The following is a 22815-nucleotide window of genomic DNA, read 5'->3' as shown; positions in this document are numbered from 1 at the left end:
TTGCTTATCCCACAACAAAACAACATATGCCACAGCATGAATGTAATCGATTTAAAGGGACTGGATACAATGCATTTGGAGGCATGGGGCCCACCATGCCTCTGTTATTTCTGGCCAGATCGAAATCGTCAAATAGCGAATGGACCATAGCACAGGATACATGGTTTAGATCATCCATCATACACGTGGAGGTCCCCATGAGAGGGTGTTACTCGGCCCCTCACCGGCCGGATTTTTAGGATAGGACATGCACCGAGCGGACAGATGCTGCACACATGTGCCAAGTTGGCATGTGCAGCCCTTTGATTTTTATTTTTATTTTAAAGCCAGAATATTCATTCGAGCGGCTAAAATGACCAAAATGCCCTCAAGTTTATTTTTCTTCCAATGGTGGTGTCTGGGGCTCACAAGGTGTGAATATGACATCCAACCCATCCCAGAAGCCCACCCCAAGATGATGATCAGAAGCACAACAAATCAGGCCATTCAAATCATAGGGTGAGCCACACGTGAATTTGCAGATTTTTTGCATGGTTGAGATTTTTTTTATTGCGTGGCCCACTCGATGATCAGAATGGCCTGATTTTGGTGCAGCCAATCACCCTACTGGACTGCACTTGTTGGACGGATTGGATGTCACATACCCACATCATGGGCCCCACAATGGTCGGCTCCACCTCCTTCAGAAGAAGAACACATGCGGACGTTTTGGTCTTTTCACTCCTCGAGAGAAGTCAATGCAGAGAAATTTTGCTGCAACAATCCCATGAAAGAAAAGAGATGGAATTGCTGCTAAGAAAAAAATTACACCGCTTTGACAGTTTTGGTCAATGTTGTTTACCCACATTGGCATACATGTCATCGACACACAGTAAGACGTAATCAGAACCGTTCATCAGACTGGCCCACCTCGTCAACAATCTGGCCTAAAAATCAGGCCAGCCCACTCATCAGGTGGGGCCACAATTCTATCTCAAATGTGAGCTGCAATGGATATTTCAAACTTGTCCATTTTTTTCACACACATTCAACAACCGCATGAGTCAATTGGTCTGATTCTCCACCAAGTATTCCACACAATGTGGCCCACCTAATGAACGGCTACGAAGTCCCACACAGTGGCCGCATGTATGGGCCCACATGGGCTTAGCAAAGTTCTATGGATCCAACAGATTCTGTCCTATGTTTAGCTTACCCGGCGATGCTCCATCAATGAATGTTCCCCACTTGAATTTGCCAATCCTTCCCGTCAATCCGACAGAATCACACTGTGAGGAACCTGCTGTTTCATGCACCTTGATATCAACCGATACCGTACCTTTGGCAGGGCCATCGATCGCTTTCACCACACCATCGTAAGAAAGAAACTGGACTACTTCACGATCACTGCCATCCTCCGTGCCTGAAATTAATGCTATACCATCACCAGGACCGTTCTGAAGTGGGACGAACGCTGTGTAAATCAAGAATCCGGAGTTGCCGACTGTTGCGGCAGTGAAAGCTCTTTCATCTGCTAATGGTAATGACTTGTACATCTTCCCATTGGCTCCATTGTATAGTACAAGCTCCAGTGCAGCTGCACTCGTGGACGGTCCGACTAGGATTTCGACAAACTGAAAAGAAAAGACATTGGTATTCCAAACATTGGACAGAATCTAAATCCACATGTGTGAAAGATCTGAGCAGTCCATAAAGTGGGGTACAACATCTAGACGCTCTTCAACAAAATTTAGGTGGTTTTGCTCATCAAAGGAGAGACTGCAGAAGTGGGTGGCTACAAAGCACTCAGTTTACACATCCTTTGTTTCAAGGGGAGGTATTTGATACTTTGGCAGCGTATGAGACTTGATATGCAGGCACTAAGAAATTGTATACATGGCATTCATTAACTCAAACTAGCACTATCTAAAATGCAGAACCCACTGTCGCTAAGTCACAGCGGTAGATTGTTTGACCAGTCCTAACCCCCTACTGGAGAGACAAGTTTGTTGAAATAGGACCATTGGATCTTTTTATTTCCAACCGTCAATAAATGTCCACCAACCTGATAGCCAGCTAATCAAACTGTCATAATTTTTGGCTCATGATACATCTAAACTTGCCCATAATTTGTACAGTTTAATTCAAATTATTTGTATGCCACAAATGCAATTTCTAAGTGCCTGGGTATCATCCATCACACTGAGCCAGAGTATCAAAGTTCTCTCCTTTCATACACTAGCACACCAGCAAACCTGCAAATTCTCCGGACAGAATATCCGAAGTGTGATCTACCTACTGGATGGGTAGGATCTTAAACACATCCTATATTGGCACATGTGCTGGCATGTAGATGGGCAGGGAATGGATGTGTGTGGGCCTAGGATGCCACTGTGATCAATGATTCACATTGCTCATCCAGTCCTATGGAAGTGTAACGTCCTAGATTTTCGCTATTTTGGATTCCTAAAATCCTTGAAATTTTTCGATATACTAAGCATACATTGTTAGTTGTCACAGACTGAACCTCGCTTTGGTTCCGCTAAGCTGAATTGCGCAACTCTGATTATTCGTGTATGAACTTAATATGAATTAGAATGAGGACACATGTGCATTTTATTAAGTTAACACCCGGGAATTCGAGACCGGAGTCTATGTACTCAGGTGCCAATTTTCGGGGCATTACAGGAAGAAATAATATTCTACTAGTTGACTCCCTCAACTATGTTACATCAATTATGAGGTCCTCAACCTGCAGATATGCATGATGTCCCTTCAGACTTGATGCTGTAGGGGTGGGGCCCACCATGCCCTATAAAAATACCTGATGGGACAGCCTAACCCTTTGATCAGTGGTCTGAAACTAGGAGGGGAAAGAATAAAAGAAAAGAAAACAACTTAGCAACGGTTCACATTCAACAGAGAGATGGCTAAAAGGATCTTCCAATCTTGGAGGGGCATGGTGTATCTATCCACTGTTGGGACCATAAGACAGTCTGGATCCCTCAACCACAGGCCCCACTTGGACAGAAAAAAGGCTTGCCGAGACTACCTATATCCTTGGGTTGGAGATCATAAGAAACAAGAGAGATTTTCTTCTCGAGGCTGGATACACTACAAAGCTTTATAGGTTAAGATTAACCAACAAGAATACAACGCAATGTGTGCATGACATCCAAACGATCCATTATGTCCCTGCCAGCCAGAAATCAGGCTGACCCAAAATTCAGGTGGGCCACAACATGTAAGACTGTGACTTCAACTTCTAAAATCATGTGGTAAGGCCCACCTGAGTTTTGGAATGGCCTCCTTAGAGAGTTTTTAATGGTGGATGACCCCATCCCAACTGTTCCTTGTGGTGCGGCCCACCTGAGTTTTGGGCACCATGAAGAACATATGGAGGCACACATGATGGACAGATTGGAAGTCATGCACATATAATGGTGGGTTCCACAATCACGTTGTAGGTATGCTTAACCAACAAAGCCTTGAAGTGAATCCGGCCTCTTTTCTAAATATACATAATACATGCCACATATATGATGAATTTGGCTGTTGAGATTCACGCACCTCGTTGTAGTCTTTCCCTTTGTTGTTGTAATGGAACTCATTTATCCATGCATTTGAGGAATTGTACACATTCAGGCTGCTCGGAATGGCATGTTTCCATATGAGATTGGCAAATTCGGGATGATCAACAAAAGGGTTCCTGTTGTGCTGATATAGCCTGCATATTCTGTCATTTCTCAACTGCTCTGCTCTTGATGGTGGGTCGAGTTCATTCCATCTCAACAATGCAGAAAGAAGGCCCATTTCTCTTCTTTCTGCAACAAATGAACAGCACTCATAAGGAAGAGTTCATTTAAGTTCAGATCAATTGAATTTTGGAAATCAATCAGCAGCAAGAAAAACCCAATCTAACAATTAATATTATTTTTATAAAAATAAAAATAAAAAATTGTTGGAGAACACAATAGAGTTGATTAGCAATTTTCAGGAAAATGGGATTGTGTTAACCTGTGAATTTTGATCTTTCCTTTTTTTCTTTTTCTTTTTTTCTCACCACTTCTATTTTGTGTTGGGAAGAATAAATCAATACAAGTTAGCATGAAATAGTGGGCTTCCAATGTGAGAGGAAGACAAAAAATAAAATAAAATAATAAATTTTAAATTTGAAAAAAAAAAACCATTGACTAAACGATCCTAATTGGCCATGAAAAAGAAAATGGTGAGTCCAAACTCCAAAGTTAGTGGGTGATATTAAGATCATCCAACCGGTGTGATGCAGGGCACATTAATGCAGGGGCATTTTCACACTAGGCTCGAGTGGGGTCGCCTGTTGGATGTAGGGGCACACTCGGGGTGGGTGACCCATGCGATTTGGGGCTCACGGGGGAGGTCTCGTGTTCGAGACTCCTTACCAGGAGTGATTAATGCGCATTTCACACCGGGCTCGAGTGGGGTAGCCCATGGGATGCGGAGACACACTCGGGGTGGGCGGCCCATGTGATTTGGGGCCCATGAAGGAGGTTCGGCCGAGGTCCTAACCCATGAGATGTGGGGCCTGGGCTATGAGATAAAAGAATTAATTCGCCAAACTCTAACAGTTCGAGCTTTTAGAGCAAGTGGTTAATTGTCCTGCATCAAATTGGTATCAGAGCAGGAGGTCTCGTGTTCAAGACTCCTCACCGGGGGTGATTAATGCAGGGGCACACTCGAGGTGGGTGACCCATGCGATTTGGGGCTCACGGGGGAGGTCTCGTGTTCAAGACTCCTTACCAGGGGTGATTAATGCGCATTTCACACCAGTTCGAGTAGGGTAGCCCGTGGGATGCGGGGACAAATTGATGGGGACATTACGCGCACACACGCACTCACGCCGCCCCCCTACGCACGTACGCCAGAAGGAGGGCCCTACCATCGATCTGGGGGCCGCCCCCCCTACGCACGTACGTCAGAAGGAAGGCCCCACCGTCGATCTGGATCGATGACAATGTCTAAGGAGGGCCTCCTACCTAGAAGACGAAGTTTTAATTTAAAAGAGTAAGCCCGTTAGTCAAGAAAAGCCCATCATGGGATCTCATATTCGTGGCCCACTAGTTAGATTGATTTCATATTTTAGGTTTTGCTTATTAATGTTATTTAGAATATCATGGATGCTTTAGATTTCTTTGATTAGTTTTTATTTTAGTTTACTTCATCACCAAGTAATAGGTTGCGCACATGGCGCGAGTTTTGGGGTGTAGGGTTTTCTTATAAATAGGCACCCCTTGTAACTTTTTTTTATAATGGATTGAAGATTAATAAAAATTTTACGTTTTCCTACTCTCTAATTTGTGATGCCTAATTGGGTGCGAAGTCCTCCCTTCATCAAAGGGTTAACTATCGTGGTGCGAAGCCCTCCCTTCATCAAAGGGTTAACTATCGTGGTGCGAAGCCACATCTATCCCAATTCGCCCCCATCCATCGCCATCTTTACTACCCATCTTCTACCATCCCCTCTTCTCATCTCACCCCATCATCTACATTTTGAATCAATCATCTATTGCAGCAATTCTCCTCCCCACAGCAAAATTTCAGAATCTAGCCCTACTGGAGGGCTGAAACTTCGGCGGAGCACCATGCACAAACCGTACATCTGATCGAGCTGAGATTTGGAGGTTTTAGAGTCCATCCCTAGCCGACCAGGGCCAAGGTGGCCTTTTTCTGAATAGTGGGCCCCACACACGTGCGGCCGAAATCACACGCATGTGCGTCTAGGCCATTATTGTTATCCACGCGTGCGGTACTTCTCTGGTTCGTCTCTCCTCTCTTTCACTCCGCTTTCACCCAAAATCCCTAAACCTAACCCTAAATTACTCAAATCTCTAATTTATGCCCCTTTTCTCACCTTAGGGTTCCTTGATTTGAAATTGGTGAATCCCTTGGATTATAGACTGATTACTATGCATGTGTAGATGATTATTTCTTATCTTTGAGTATCGTTTGGTTCATAATTTTTTTGATCCAGCCTTATCATGTGTAGGCCTGGACCTGCATAGATTCCCCTTAATTGAATGTTTGGACTTTCATGTGGGATATAGAATTTGTATAATTGTTTCTAAACTAACGTGATCTTAAGCCTGAAATCTCGCATATCATATTTAATTTTCATGTCCTGCATCAAATTTGGTATCAAAGCCTAGGGTTCTTGTAGGGGAATTCATTACATGTTTATGATGGGGACATCACGTGCACACGCGCACTCACGCCGCCCCCCCTATGCACGTACGTACGTAGGAGGACCCCACCATCGATCTGGCTCGATGACGACGTCCAGGGAGGGCCTCCTAGCTAGAAGTCAAGTTTTGGTTAAGAAAAGTGGCCCGATAGTCAAGAAAAGCCCACCATGGGATCTCATGATCGTGGCCCACTCGTCGGAATGATTTTATATTTTATGTTTTGCTTATTGTTATTATTTAAAACATCGTGAACGCTTTAGATTTTCTTGTTGGTTTTTATTTTAGTTTACTTCATCGCCAAGTAATAGGTGTCGCACATGGTACGAGTTTTTGGGTATAGGGTTCTCCCTATAAATAGGCACCCCTTGTAGTTCTTTTCATTCATTGAAGTTAATAAAAAATTCTTGCTTTATTTTTCTGCTCTCTTCGTGAGTTGTGGAAGAATTCAAAAGTGGGTGCGAAGCCCTCCCTTTTCGAAGGGCTAACTACCGTAGTGCGAAGCCACATCGATCCCAATTCGCCCCCATCTTCCATCATCTTTTTTTCTATCTTCCTCCACCATCCGTACTTCGAATTTGTCCTTTTGTTGCATCAGATTTCTTTATTACAGCAGGTTTCCAGATTTCGGCCCGCAGGCGAGCTGAAACTTCGGCGGAGCACCACGCACAAACTGTACATCGGATCGAGCTGAGATTTGGGGGTTTTGGAATCCATCCCTGGCCGACCAGGGCCAAGGTGACCCTTTTCTGAATAGTTGGCCCCACACACGTGCGGCCGGGATCACACGCACGTTCATCTGAGCCATTGTTGCTGTCCACACGCGGGATCATCTTTTGGCTCAGGTTTTTATCCTCTTTTATCCTCTCATAGCCGTTTCTCATGAATCCTAACCCTAGATTACATGATCCCTAATTGATTTGCCCATTTTTATAACCTTAGGGTTTCTTGAATTGAAATTAGGGAATCCCTTGGATTAGGGACTGATTTTTATGCATGAGTAGTTGATTTTATTTCCCTTTGACATCGTTTGGTTTATAATTTTTATTGGTCCAGTCCTAGCCTGTGTCAGCTTGGACCCGCATAAATTCCCCTTTTTAATTGAATGTTTGGATTTTCATGTGGGATGTAGAATTTGTGTGATTGTTTCTGAATTGGTAGGATCTAAGCTTGAAATCTTGCATATCATATTTAATTTTCCATGTCCTGCATCAGTTTAGGGTTTGGTTGTTTATGTCCATTACGCATCAATTCTCATCATATATGGCTGTTAAGAGGTCCATAAACCCTAACATAAGCTGCTGAAATTTTCTGTTATCCCCCTATTTGAATTATTTTAGAAATTAACTTAGTTTTCTATTTCTAGGTTTAGAAACTTTCCTTTTCTGATTTTTAGAAACTAATTTTTTAGAGACTTTCTTAATCTGTTTTTAAAAACTAATTTCCTTTCCTTTTTCTTTTTTAGAAACTAGTTTACTTTCCTTTTTTTTTTTTTAGAAACTTACTTTCTATTTTTAGAAACTTTCCTTTTTCTTTTTTTTTAGAAACTAGGTTGTTTTTTTTTTAAGAAACTTTTTAATTTGTTTTTTTTAGAAGCTTTCCTAATTTGTTTCTTTAGAAACTTTCCTAATTTGTTTTTAGAAACTTTCATTTTTCGTTTTTAGAAACTAGGTTACTTTTCTTTAGAAACTTTCCTAATTTATTTTTTATAGAAACTTTCCTAATTTGTTTTTCTTAGAAACTTTCCTTTTTCGTTTTTAGAAACTAGGTTGTTTTTTTTAGAAACTTTCCTAACTTGTTTCAAAAACTTTCCTCGTTTTTAGAAACTAGGTTGTTTCTTTTAAAAAAATTTTAAAAAATAAAAAATAAAAAATAAAAAATTTCTTATATTTTGACAACTATATTGCTGAATTTTGGTTGGCACCCTACACTAAATATGGAACAATTGCAAGAGTCACTAAACAAGCTGTCCCAAAAGTTGGAGTTTATGATTAAGTGCTTGAAAATGGACCAATACTTAGAACAACTTGATGTGCGCATTACCTAACTAAAGACCATCGCCAGGACAAACCCCACCATTGGGGTAGATGTCCCATCTCAGGCAGGTGGCCTGGTGGATAGACCAATGAATGGAGTTGGTGAATGAATCAATTATGGGTGTGCACCCGTGCACCCACCCCATGAAAGACATCAAGACCACTATTTTGAGGGGTACGACATGTGCGGCCTTGTGGCTAGAGAGAGTGCACCAGACGCTAGTGTAGAGTTACCCACTGAGGTCATTCTGATAAGGGATGAGTTACATGATGTCTTTCCTGATGATCTACCGGATGAGTCTCCCCCTAGGAGGGATATAGAGCACACCAGAACATGGAACACCGTAATACCTACAGCCGAGTTTACATTTAATAGTTCTGTCGATAAGTCCATAGGTCTCAATCCTTATGAAGTCGTTACTGTTTATAAACCTGGAAAACCTATTGATCTTGTCCCTATGTCACAGTCCCATAGGGTGTCAGAGCCTGCGAAGTCTTTTGCACATTACATTCATTCATGGCATCAAGAAATTAGGCAGAAGATCACTACTAGTAATGAACATTATAAATTTTCTACAAACCAACATAAACGTTTCAAAGAATTCAATATTGGGGACTCTGTAATAGTCCGCATCTGGCCCGAACGGTACCCTCTGAGGGCCGTTCGTAAGTCACACACGCGTAGCGCTGGGCACTTCAAAATTATAAAACAAAACGGTCTCAATGCGTATGAGGTAGATCTTCCACCTTCTATGAGAATTAGTTCCACATTCAACGTGGAGAATCTAGTTACTTAAAAACTAATCAAAGAAATCTAAAGCGTCCACGATGTTCTAAATAATATTAATAAGCAAAACCTAAAATATGAAATCAATCTGACTAGTGGGCCACGATCATGAGATTCCATGATGGACTTTTCTTGACTAATGAGCCCACTCTTTTGAATCAAAACTTCGTCTTCTAGGTGGATTGAAGATTAATAAAAATTCTGCGTTTCCCTACTCTCTGAGTTGTGAAGCTTAATTGGGTGCGAAGCCCTCCCTTCATCGAAGGGTTAACTACCGTGGTGCGAAGCCACATCTATCCCGATTTGCCCCCATCCATCGCCATCTTTACTATCCATCTTCTACCATCCCTTCTTCTCATCTCACCCCATCATTCACACTTCGAATCAATCATCTATTGCAGCAATTCTCCTTCCCACAGCAGAATTTCAAAATCTAGCCCTACAGGAGAGCTGAAACTTCGGCAGAGCACCACGCACAAACCGTACATCGGATCGAGCTGAGATTTGGAGGTTTTGGAGTTCATCCCTGGCCGACCAGGGCCAAGGTGGCCTTTTTTTGAATAGTAGGCCCCACACACATGCGGCCGAGATCACACGCATGTGCGTCTAGGCCATTGTTGTTGTCCACGCGTGCGGTACTTCTCTAGTTCGTCTCTCTCCTCTCTTTCACTCCGTTTCCACCCAAAATGCCTAAACTTAACCCTAAATTACTCAAATCTCCAATTTTATGCCCATTTTCTTACCCTAGGGTTCCTTGATTTGAAATTGTTGAATCCCTTGGATTAGGGACTGATTACTATGCATGTGTGGATGATTATTTCTTATCTTTGAGTATCGTTTGGTTCATAATTTTTATTGATCCAACCCTATCATGTGTAGGCCTGGACCCGCATAGATTCCCCTTAATTGAATGTTTGGACTTTCATGTGGGATATGGAATTTGTGTAATTGTCTCTGAACTAACGTGATCTTAAGCTTGAAATCTCGCATATCATATTTAATTTCATGTCCGGCATCACACATGCATGTGGATAAACGGTGAAGTAAGATCAATCGGCAAATTAAATTGCTAAAGTCATCAAATATCTCAAAAATCCAACATGAAACTATGAATAGTCTAGGCCACAATAAAGAAACAATGCCATGCATGATTAATGAATACTAGAAATTAAAACCTAATGGATGTAAGAATACCCAATTAGCGTAGGAATAAGTTTATTTCAAAAGGAAATGACTATTACTACTTAGGATTTGCTCGACTAGAATGTAGGATAACCTAGGGTTTGAGGAATTTAGGGGAAAAGGTAAATTTAGGGTTCATAAGGTTTAATTGGCTAAGGGATTTTGGGGCATGGGTATTACTTAAAGGGAATTAGGGATTTAAGTGATTGGAGGTTTGAGGTTTTAAATTAATTAGAAAAATTGGGATTTTAGGGTTTGGGAATGTTGGAATTAGGGATTTTAGAAATTGGGGAAAATAGGAAATTTGGGATCTAGGGTTTAGAATAAGGTTAGGGATGGGGAATCAAGGGGTTTTAATTGGGGAAGCAAGAGGAAATCAAGGGATTAAGGGATTGTTTGTATGGTCAGCCTAGGGGCTCGCACATGTGGCCGTACGGTCACACGTGTGGGTCGTTGGCTAGGGTTTTGGGGTCCTCAATGGTTGGGTTCGGTTGGAGTTGAAGTTGGATGATGAAAAGTTAAAGAAAAACATGATTTGGATGGGAAGGGAGAAGAAAGATGAAGTTTTGAGAAAATACATATTTTGGATAGATAAAAAAGAGAGAAGGAAGACGATAGATGGGAAGCCCCGCACCTCCGTTGAACGAGTAATGGAATCACACCGCATCCAAGCTTCAAATCACATGAAGAAGAGAAAACACTAAGTTCTTTTTTCAAAATAAAGTGCCCGAGGACTTGATTGAGCTAATGCATGACACAAACAATTACAAAGTGCCCGAGTATCAACTGTCAGTCTATCACACTCTGCTAGCATATAAAATAACACCCTTTTGTTTGAAGGGAACTTTCCTACCAGTCATGGCACTGGTTTTTTGTATTCTTATTCTTATTCTTTTCTCTTGTTTGCTCCTTGTAGTTTCTCTTTTCTACTTAATAAAATTAATAAAATTCTCTCTCTCTCTCTCTCTCTCTCTCTCTCTCTCTCTCTCTCTCTCCTCTTGTTTTGTTTCTTGTTTACTCCTTGTAGGTTCTCTTTTCTGCTTAATAAAATTCTCTTCTTTCAAAAAATAATAACAATAATAAATAAATAAATAAAACAACTCCCTTTTACAAGCAACTCTCTACCTCTCTTTGGCACTTTCCCACATCTTGCAAACCAGTGTCTCTCTCCATGTGCATTGCACTTGTCATATCCACTACTGATAACTATAGAAACTACAAAAAATTGAAATTGTCTGTTTCTCTCAGAACAAGCAGCCCAAAGAAATCACCAGTAGCTACTTCACGCTCCTCACACAGGCTCTGAAACCAAAATGTTGGGTTTTTTTTTTTCCTTGCACTTAAAACACAACGCAAAATAAATCTAACAGCTAGGAGTGGCAGTTGTCGCACTTGGAAAAGTCTCAAGGCCGAATTTTGAACTCCTTGGGTTCAGCCTATTCAAAAATTGGCATTTTCTCGTCCTTGGCCTGGCCCATTAACAAACCTAGGAACAACCCGCTATTATCAATAATAATGAATAATAATAATAATAATAATAAACCTTCAAGGCCTAAAAGAAAAATCCATGTTGAACAAACTTGTTGCCTTCTTGAATACCATCCGCTGTTGAGTGTGGGTGGGAGGATACAAAGGTGAGTGGAGAAGTCTTCTTGGATTTTTATTTTTTATTTTTATAAAGAAGATAAGAAATAATATAAGCAACCCTCACATGAAATTATATAATGAAAGATGGGGTAGACTCCTGTGTTAGTTTTGCACCATCTAAAAAATGGGAGCGATTCATCCTCACATGTGGCACTGATGTACAGCTATGCACGCAGACACCAAATTGTCCGCCCCATTACGGATGGAGCATTTCTCTAGAACCACATTGGTCAAGCAAGGTCAAGCAATCCCAACTGTAAGATTAATGGAAATAAAATGGATGTTTAAAAGTAAAATAGCGGGTGGTCCAAATACAAAGTTTTTTTTTTTTTTTTAAAAACAATCAGACAGTTGATATTATCTTCTCTGTGCATTTTTTCGGTTATGCTCATCCACAGTTGGGGACCGCCAGGATTTCCGTAAAACTATGCCATGTGTATGTTTTGAAGAGTCACCGCCACTTTTTAAATGGTCCAAAAGCTAACATAGAAGACTAGCCCATGAAAGATATATAATGATGCTAAGAGAGCTTGCACAAATGTACAACCAGGAGTACATGAAAATGATATGAAACATAAAGATGATACAAGTACCTCAATTTGTTTATTTTCGTTCCAAAAAAAAAAAACAAACACACACACACACAATAACAACAACTTTATATTGCTCTCTTTTTTTCGAACTTCAACAAAAAATCCAATGCGCAGAAATGGCTAATGTCATAGACAAAGGCACTCATGAATGATTATCCATACCATCTAAATTCTGGGGCACACTATTGATGGACCGTATCTCTAAAATTACGCTGATTATGCAACCCACTATCCAATTCACAGCTATCAAACGGATGGTTAAAAGTAAAATAGCGAGTTGTCCAAATTCCAAGGGCAAATCATATGGTTAACATCATCTCAAGTTTTGGGTTACATTCCATCCACAATTGAGTGAGTGTTTATGATGGTTTGGATAGCCATACAACCATGCCATATGTATGGTCAAAGAGTCAACCCTTTTTAAAAGGGTGATAAATTATCATAGGAGACTAGCTCTTCATTCTATTTAAAGTCATCGTAACCTACCAATGCTTGGGGAATCAGAAAGTTGCAGGTTGGGGCTTCCGCTAGGCTGAGAGAACCCATAGCGCACTGACATGTACATTAGTGACCTTGCAATATCCCCCCTAACCTGAAAGTCACATGACACTCAGATCTTTTAGACGAGGTATATTTTCTAATTTTAGTTGGGAAACACATTTTTCTGTTCCACCCAGGTACAAGTGGAGCCCACCTTTGGGTAACCTAAGACATTGATTTGGAGGACCCCATATTGTGATGGGCCATGTCCTAGCATCTCTCCTATCAGATGGCCATAGCTGATGCTGAGAATGGGAAAAGTTACAACCAATTGTCCAGATGTAAAACGGCCAGCTCACATGATTAGGATCATCCAGGGGGAGAGATTGTTGGGTAGCATCTGTATACTCAGAGACCGCCATTTGAAAGACTCAGATAGCCAAAACGCGGGCCACACATGCATAGAGATGCATACTGATCAAAAGAAAACGAAACATTGAGCGGCTTTTTTGTTTGGTCAAATAGATTTAATGACATGATAATTAGAAGATGTCTTTTCATTTCAAAAAGCAAGAACTCGCAATCAGAACTTACACATGAGGTTAGTATGTGATGAAAGAATAAGAACTCCGCAGGATCCAATATGATAGCGAACAAGAACCTGTAAGGGTGGGGCCCATCTCTTCTTGTCAGTTTCTGTGTCTGAAGCAGCTTCATTGCTTGCAGGCTTCAAGCAGTCCTTTGAGTAGGAAGCGCATTCTCCATAGTACTTGTTTCCCCTTGACGAATTCACTTGAAGAAAGTGCCATCTGTTATCAGTTTTTTATATAATTCAAGGGTCGCATGACATTATATAACTGACTGTAATGTGGCCAATCCACTACAAAACTATGTAGGTTAAGCTTAACCTACAATGTGATCTGTGGTGCCCACTGTGATGTGTGCATGACATCCGATCCATCCATCATGTGCGGCCCCCTCATTTTCTTTTTGGCATTGAAAACCAGGCCATTCCAAAACTTAGGTGGGCCACACCATATGATTTTAGAATGGCCTGATTTTTGGGGTGTCCATTCATCCCAGTGGGGCTCATTACTTAATGTATTGGATGGCATATGCAAAACACAGCGAACCACTGCACAATCTGGAAGGTTTTTAATAGTGGGTGTTCCCATCCGAACCATTCCCTGTGGTGTGACCCCCCTTAGTTTTGGCTGGGCCTGATTTAGGGCTCCAAGGAGAACATGAGGGGCTCACATGATGGGCAGATTGGATGTCATGCACACATCATAGTGGGCCCAACAAGCTTTATTGTGGATCCCGCCTCAATGGTAACTTGTCTTGACAAGATGCCAACACCTTCAATACAAGAAAGCAGAACGATAACATGATAGGAATTACTTGATGTTCTGAGCAAAGATGAGAGAGATGAACATGACTGTCCAAGTACAAATGTAAATGTCTAGCAAGAAGCAATATTTATGGGTGCCAAGACATAAATGCACATGCACGCATGCACAAGGATACATGGGAAAAAAAATCAATAAAACTGGTACTAAAAGACCTCGAGCAGAAGGCAATCCACATTTCTAAAGAGATTTCAATGTCACTTATAATTAGATGCAGGGAAACCCATCTCACCATTCACATCTGCAGGGCGAATATTGTGTAAATCAGTCAAGGACGGACCGTCTGTTAGTCCATATGAACGAGGCCATAAATGTTCCCCTGCAAAGAAGACAGAGTAATTAACCCTTCTTTTTTTGGCCAGCAATGGAAACTTCAATTAAACCGAGAAAACACATGCGCCGAAGTGTCCACCACATCCATGCTATTGCAAATACAAAGAGGAGTGTTGAAGCATCCACATGCATGGATAACAGTTTAAAACCTTCTAGATTATGATAGAGTAATTAATCATACTCTTTGCAGCAACTTCACATTTAATAAAATGCTTGGAATAGGCTATCATATGCATCAGGGAACGGAATTGCTTCTCTAGCACTTTTAAGGCCTAACAACATATGACAGATGTGCATTTCATGGAGCAATGATTAAACAATAGACCACATTCACATTCAGTTTGGCCCACCTATAGTATCACGTAACCTAGCAACTATATTATGTTTGATTGGAAGGAACATTCTTGTTTTGATTGAACCAGCAATCATGAAGGTTGGTCCTACCTTTCAGTATCGTAAGCCGTCAATCTGGTGTGCCCAAAATGGGATGGACAATGCCACTATCACTCCATCCAGTGAAAATGAATAACTCCAACTGAATGGTCCCCATTTAACGGGTGCCCCATCAGAGAATTAGGATCACCCAATGAGATGGACTTTCGGGGCTTCTCCTGCCCACCACAAAAACAACTTAGGACAGACATATGTCGGCCACACATTCTGTTCATTGGGCCAAGCAAATGCTCTATTGAAAATTGTATGTTCCACTATAAACAGTAGAGTAACTTTCTTTAATAGTTGGATGAAGATTCATATAATAGGAGCTAAGCATCTTCAGCTACAAGCAATTGAGCAGCTATAACCATAGATACTGGAGTTACTCACTGTTCCATCCTTCTGGTTTTCCCGCTAATGATTTGGAGACAGCTCTCAAGGAGTAGATTTCTACACTGCACATGTTAGAAATAAGATATCGAAATATTGGTCTTGCAAATGGAATTAGGCGAAATATAAGAATGTGACTGAAACACCATTCAACAAGGATGATGCATGTTTAAGAGAACTTACACATCTGAAGAGGCTTCCGGGTCATCAACATCAGCTGCATCAAGAATCTTGAGAGCATTCCATACCTGCCATGAACCATGTTACTCAGCCAACTATTATATTGGCGATAGTACATGAGATGTCTTCCTTGAGCATGGAATAAAAACAACCCACACAATCCTTTATTGGTTCTTGGGAATCCAGACATTGGGAAATGGATTCCATGGTGAGGGGCTGAATTTGTGTTTGGGTAGTGGGAAAAGGTGGGAAATGAAATCCCTTGGAAATCGAATTCCACAATATGCCCCTTTTATGATACCCTTTTTTAAGATGGGTTGCAAAATTCTGAGAAATGGATTCCCATCCAATGGTCATATTTTTGAAAATGATAAAAAGGCCTCTCCTCTCCTAACAACAACAATATCCAAACACAAAAACAGGATTCTAGAGAATAGCTTTCCCAATACACAAACACTATAGACAAAATTTCTTTCACTGGGAATTTGCTTCCTGGAAACAGATTCACAACCCCTTCACCAAGTCAAACATAGACATCAAGGTGTGTCAACCTGATAATAATCTGTGAAATATCGACATCTTCTATAATCTTGAAAAGAATTGCAGAAGAAGTTGAAGCAAGAACCGTTTGACAATGTGGTTGCATAAACTACTGATGTAGAGCAGGCCGTGGACACTTTCATGTCCAAGATGGATCAGAGAAGGCCCGATCAGAAGCAGAAATCATCAATACCGTCAGAACCTTAAAACAAGCATATCTCGCAAACCGGAATGAGTTACTCGACGTACCATATATGATTTTGGGGTAGGACGAGCTACTTTAGCCAACCAACCTGGCTATGCCGGGTTACCCATGCCAAATTTGAGAGATTCCATCCTATCGACGGTCAAATTCCATGTTTATTTCCGTTTTTAGTATTTTTAATAAGTTCTAGTTTGATTATAACTTTTCATCCATTGGGCTTTAGGAGTTGTGTTCAACATGAAAAGTGTTTAGAAAAATTAGGAGAATAACGTGGTTAAGCCACATAGGACACTTACTATAAATAGTATGTGAATTTTAGGGAGTTTTAGTTATAGTTTAATTCCTAAACTTATTCCAAGTCTTGGTATCCCTATTTAAAGGGTTGTATGCTCATTTATTGCAGTGATTAATCAATTTACAAATTTTCATGAATACTATTTCTATTTTCTTGCTTTTTCCTCGTGGATTCGAGAAGTCTCTGTGAGGAGTCTAGAGAAGCTTCGTGGATTCGAAGTAGTTATCCTTGAGGAAGATGGCGATCGACCTCATCATGTTCATCGCTGCATCAATTGGTATCAAAGCGAGGACTCCCCTCGAGCCGATGGCAAACAAAAAATGTATGAATCAAAATCCTGTGAACGATGATATAGGGATTCATTATCTTTCAGAAAGAATAGAAGCTTTCCACTGGGAGAGTCGGTTCACCATACAAGGGCTGCAAGCAACCCACAACCGTCTTGCAGATGCCCTGATTCCGCCCCAAGCCCAAGGCAATGCTCAACTGCCCGTAGTTGCTGTACGACACAACCATGATTTCCATAGAGCACTACCAGTAGTGAATTGTATGGCCACACTAAAAAATTCGAGTTCTAGTGACGATGACCTAAATGAAGGCTTTCCCCGACAACCATTCCATAGGGGCGATCGCCTAGATCGTGCTGAAAGAAACTATCGAGGTAAGGCCGAACTTCCTAGTTTTAACAGTTTATTATGCATAGAAGATTTCCTCGATTGGCTAGCCGAAGTAAAAAGATATTTTGATTATATGGATGTGTCAGATCATAAAAGGGTGAAATTAGTAGCGTTTAAATTAAAATCTGGTGCTTCTACATGGTGGGAGCAATTACAACTCTCACGTGCCCGACAAAACAAGGCACCATCTCATCATGGCCACGAATGGGACGCCTTCTTCAATCACGATTCCTCCCTGGTGATTACGAGCAGGTATTGTTCCAAAAATACCAAAATTGCCGACAGGGGAATCGAACCGTCACAGGTTACACTGAAGAATTCCAGTGGTTGATAACACGAAACAATCTGTCAGAAACAGAATCGCAGAAGGTAACACGATTTATAGATGAATTACGATCGGCGATTCAGGATCGAGTTTAGATGCACTTTGTCGGGACTGTGGATGAAGTAGTTTAGTTGGCAGGTAGGGTAGAAACAAAACTTGCAAGAGTTCGTATTCAGCATTACCCTTCAACTCGGCCCCCTATGATGGGTCCCACTCAGGATTTAGAACTGACACGAGGAAAGGAAGCAGTAAGAGGACATCCTCAACCTTCTGCAGCCAATGGGAGCGACCCATCTAGGCTTCAACGCCTTGCAACCCACTTGACTATTAACAAAGGAGGCACTGAAGGTGAGGCCACAGAAGAAGACCCTGGCGTTAATGAACATGAGCAAGCCACTAAGGAAGGAGCATATGGCGATGAGTTGATAGTTCAAGATTGTGGCGAATCTTTAGTTGAGAAGCAATTACTATATATCCTACAGAACGAATTACATCCACAGTGCAATGACACGATATATTCCGTACGCAGTGCACTGTCAACGGAAAGGTTTGTGATGTAATCATAGACAGTGGTAGTAGCGAGAACATTGTCTCGAAAGTGATGGTGGACAAGTTGCAGCTACTTACGACAAAACATCCTTCTCCTTACTTAATTAGCTGGATTAAAAGGGTGAACGAGACCAAGGTAACTGAACAATGTACCGTCTCGTTTTCAATTGGTAAAACTTATAAAGATCAGATACTTTATGACGTAGTAGACATGAAAGCATGTCATATGTTACTCAGTCAACAATGGCAGTCAGATAGTGATGCGACCCACCGAGGACGAGATAATGTTTACGTCTTTGTTAAGAATGGTCGAAAGATAATCTTTGCCCCTATGGCACTAAAGAAACACCCTGAAGCTTCTAAAGTGGAGGAGACTTCCCTCTTGACCATTCGAGGTTTCGTGGAGGAATCCAAGGAAGCCGGCAAAATATACGTCATAGTGGTAAAGGGCGAGGAATCGAAACCCTTAGACATTCCTCCAAATTTAAGGATTTTTCTGAACGAATTTAAAGAAGTCTGGCCCAAAGATTTACTCGATGGATTGTCTTCCATGAGGAACATCCAACCTCACATAAGCCTTGTCCCTAGGGCTAGCTTGCCCAACTGCCCTCACTGTCAAGTGAGTCAGAAAGAATATCAAATCTTGAAGGCAGGAGTGAAGGATCTGATCGATATTAGTCGAGTCAAGGAAAGCATGAGTACATGTATTGTGTCAGCTCAAGAGCCTAACACCAAGTACAAGAAAATGGTTAATAAACATCGGTATCAAAAGTTATCTCAGAATCATGAACCAAGTCCCTTGAGTAACTCGAGGACGAGTTTTTTCCAAGCGGAGAGGTCTGATGTAGAATGTGTCACAGATATATTCCTAGCATGGTTGGACCAAAGAAGGCGGACTGTAAATTGATCATAACTTTTGATCCGAGTATCGTTACGGCGCACCAGACCGAGTATCATGAACCGAAGCAGCACGATAACTCGAGGACGAGTTCTTTTAAAGTGGAGGGGACTGATGTAAAGCGGGTTGCAGACACTTTCATGTCCAAGATGGATCAAAGAAGGCCCGATCAGAGGCAGAAATCATCAAGACCGTCAGAACCTTAAAACAGGCATATCTTGCAAACCGAAATAAGTTACTCGACGTACCATATATGATTTTGGGGGTAGGACGAGCTACTTTAGCCAACCAACCCGGCTATGCCAGGTTGCCCACGCCGAATTTGCGAGATTCCATCCTGTCAATGGTCAAATTCCATGTTTATTTCCATTTTTACTATTTTTAGTAAGTTTTAGTTTGATTATAACTCTTCGGACTTTAGGAGATGTGTCCGACATGAAAAGTGTTAAGAAAATTTGGAGAATAACATGGTTAAGCCACATAGGACACTTACTATAAATAGTAAATTTACTATTTATAGTAAGTTGCGAATTTTAGGGAGTTTTAGTTATAGTTTAATTCCTAAACTTATTCCAAGTCTTGGTATCCCTATTTAAAGGGTTGTAGGCTTATTTATTTCAGCGATCAATCAATTTACAAGTTTTCATGAATACTATTTCTATTTTCTTGCTTTTTCCTTATGGATTCGAGAAGTCTCTGTGAGGAGTCCAGAGAAGCTTCGTGGATTCGAAGTAGTTATCCTTGAGGAAGACGGTGATCAACCTCATCATGTTCATTGCTGCGTCAACTACAAACTAAGGGCATGTTTGGATGGTAATCTCCAATCCTATAGGACACAACAAGTCCCATGCATTTTGTTTTGGATTTAGATTTTACGGAATTTCTAGGAGACTCAGCATGCTCAAATGACAAATATGCTACGTTTGGATCTTTAGTTGAATTGAGCGGGCCAAGCCCCACTTCAAATAACAATGAGTAGCCTTCAAGTAGCTATCTAGATGGTTTCAAGTCCAAATTGAAATGCAAAGTAATTGAAATTGGGGGTTGGTCGTCATATGAATTCAGGTGGTCCTCATATGCTCTTATTTGAACCGAATCCTACTAGAAACCTAGATATAAAAAGCATATGGGTACCAAACCCGATTGGATGCGGGTCCTCGAGAATGAGACCCAGACCTGGCAAGACTTGAACCTGGTTAGCTTGGGTATGGGAACCATAGAACCCAACCCGAACCCAACAGGTTGACATCCCTATCCACAACTAAACAACTCAGTTGCAGTAAGAAGATAATAGAAAATATTTTAAGTCTTTTGAACCTTGTAAGCACCTCTTTGTAAGGCAAGGACTGGTGATGAGAGACGATGGAGTTCAGTTCTTTCATCAATGCAGCTCCTTCCATCCGTTCCACATGGGAATAGTAATGAGAAACATCTTCACATGCATATCTCAACGAAAGAGCTGCATTGTCATGTGCCTCTGCAACAAAGTTCAGGGACAAAAAGAAAATACCGACGAATCCATAAGCCAATCTACCGGAGAAATTAAAGTATTTCAGCCACCTGCAAACCCATCAGCCACATCAATAAAATTCTTTACCATAACAATAATCAGCTAGGATGAGGAATGGATGCTTTCCACAAGTAAAGCCACCCCGTGTAAACTAGAGAAGTAATATAGGAACTCATGTGAATTTATGCTGATATGGCTACACTTAAAGAATCGGAACCATAGTTCGAAAAACCATCTGATATGACTCAGTACTGTACAAGTCATATTGGTTTTGGGTCTGAAACGAAACAATTCACCACACCAAAATGAGGCTGAGTTGTAATGAGTCATACCAGTTTTGGTCCTCAGACATGTCACACTCCAACCCATGGTGTGTCGTAACGGTTGTTAAGGGACTGTAAATGCCATTACATAATGGTAACGGTGGCAACCGATACACGTTACAGGGTTGTAATGGCTGTTATGCAAAAAATTACCCATAACGGCCGTTACAGCCCCGTAACAGCCCGTTACACCTCCCGTAAAGGTTGTAACAGTCCATTATGGGGCCAATATAGGTTTTTCAGGTTTTTTTAAAATAAATAAAAAAAGAGAGACTATAATGGCCATTATGGGGACCGTAATGGCCGTTACAGCCCATGATGTAAAGATAACGGTGGTGGCCATTATGGCCACCGTTACCATTAGGGAATACCTTGCTCCAAACTGCTACTTAAATCCACAACTGCGACTCAAGTAGGAGCCTGACTAAAGCATACTAACAGCATTAATTTGTTCAAGGAGATCGCATGTGGATTAAAACAGGCACCACGAGCTTGGTTCAGATCAAAACAACTATTTTTATTTATTTATTTTACAGATTACATTATCCATGGGATGGGTCTCACCATGGATGGGCAAGCTGAAACAATCTAATTCCATCTAACCATCTCAGCCATTGGATTGTCGGACTTCTTGCTGTTGCAGGAGCATTGGTTACATTTTGTTCCTAACCATCCATTTGCGGGCCAATTACTGGATGACTAGGATTGTTTTATGGATCCAGACCATTCATCTGGTGCGCTCTACCAAGTGACGGGCCATGCTCCAAACTCACTCCAATCAAACGATTCTAAAAATCCGACTGGTTTGGATCATCACGTGGGAGAGAGTAGGACGCATGGCCCACCTAAGATCAACACACCAAATGAACGGTGGATTCCCATCTCTTACACTATATGACATATGCATTCTATCACCACATCCCAAAATCCCGTCCACACCAAAATTCAGCAGACAAGCATAATTTCCAAAAAGAGAAAAGTGATGCTCTGGCAGAGTATGATGGTTCATACGCATGCACCCAACCAATGCATGCGTTGCCATGCATGTAACTCAGGTTAAGCCGTCCAAGTTGTGGGCCACACTTCAGATGGATCATAATCCAAAAATTACATCGAACCAACGATCCTAACCGGCCGATTACGTGGGACGTTGGATCAAGTTACACGCCCTTTCAAATGACATCCAAAATGGAGAGAGAAAATCACTTACATGGAAAACAGACCCTCACCTGAAACAGAGATCTGGAGTGGACCCCAAACCTATAGACCACGGGATGGATTTCTCAATTTGATTCTTGTATGCGAGAATCAGCGGCTGACGATTCGTATGGGAATGCGATGTTCTCGTTCTGATTCTTCTGTGAGGCGCATATATGGATATACTCCTGATTGTATTATACGTTGTGGGAATGAAAGAAGTGCGAGCGGCGGAGATGGAGTAGCAGTTCAGATGGAGGGCGGAAGCCATTTTTCAGGAGCTGTGTCCGTCGACTCCATGGATTTAGAAATGGAGAGGATTTTATGTGGAGAAATTTCCTACTGTACGACCCATTTATGGGCCATTCCCAAAAATAAGCCCACTTATTTTGTGCTCCTGAGAATAAGCCCCAGCTGTACGGCCCCATTTCTTAGGTCGAAAATGCCTCTGTTTTTTAGAGCGGCTCCCTTTGTCTACGGATTATAACCATAGCCATAGAGGTAGCTATCACCATAACCATATCCCATTGATTGCAAAAGGGTGGACAATGAGTTGGGGTCCACTAGGTTTGGAGTCATTGCCCCACTGACCCCGTCGACCCAACTCGTTGTTCCACCTATGCACTT

General features: G+C 41.4%; 1 protein-coding gene across 7 annotated transcripts in view; it reads right to left on the bottom strand.

The window, feature by feature from the left end:
* Positions 1–22519, bottom strand: part of LOC131256700 (uncharacterized) — a 28601-nt gene extending 6082 nt beyond the window's left edge. For 2 of the 7 annotated variants that reach the window (XM_058257686.1, XM_058257688.1), the window contains exons 1-9: positions 22221–22515; positions 20487–20718; positions 15673–15737; positions 15490–15554; positions 14564–14650; positions 13584–13714; positions 12929–13034; positions 3550–3803; positions 1196–1613 (exon numbers count right to left, since the gene is read on the bottom strand). In XM_058257686.1, coding sequence (XP_058113669.1) covers positions 1196–1613; positions 3550–3803; positions 12929–13034; positions 13584–13714; positions 14564–14650; positions 15490–15554; positions 15673–15737; positions 20487–20718; positions 22221–22459 — 1597 coding nt within the window. In that variant the 5' untranslated portion in view covers positions 22460–22515. Of the gene's footprint in view, positions 1–398; positions 1614–3549; positions 3804–12928; positions 13035–13583; positions 13715–14563; positions 14651–15489; positions 15555–15672; positions 15738–20475; positions 20719–22220 lie in introns of those variants that run through there. The other 5 variants (XM_058257692.1, XM_058257687.1, XM_058257689.1 and 2 more) reach the window with 5 other exon arrangements.
* Between the last annotated feature and the right edge of the window lie 296 nt (positions 22520–22815).

The sequence above is a fragment of the Magnolia sinica genome, chromosome 9, assembly GCF_029962835.1.
Source record: "Magnolia sinica isolate HGM2019 chromosome 9, MsV1, whole genome shotgun sequence".
NCBI lineage: Eukaryota > Viridiplantae > Streptophyta > Magnoliopsida > Magnoliales > Magnoliaceae > Magnolia > Magnolia sinica.
This window is presented reverse-complemented; position numbering and strand designations above follow the sequence as displayed.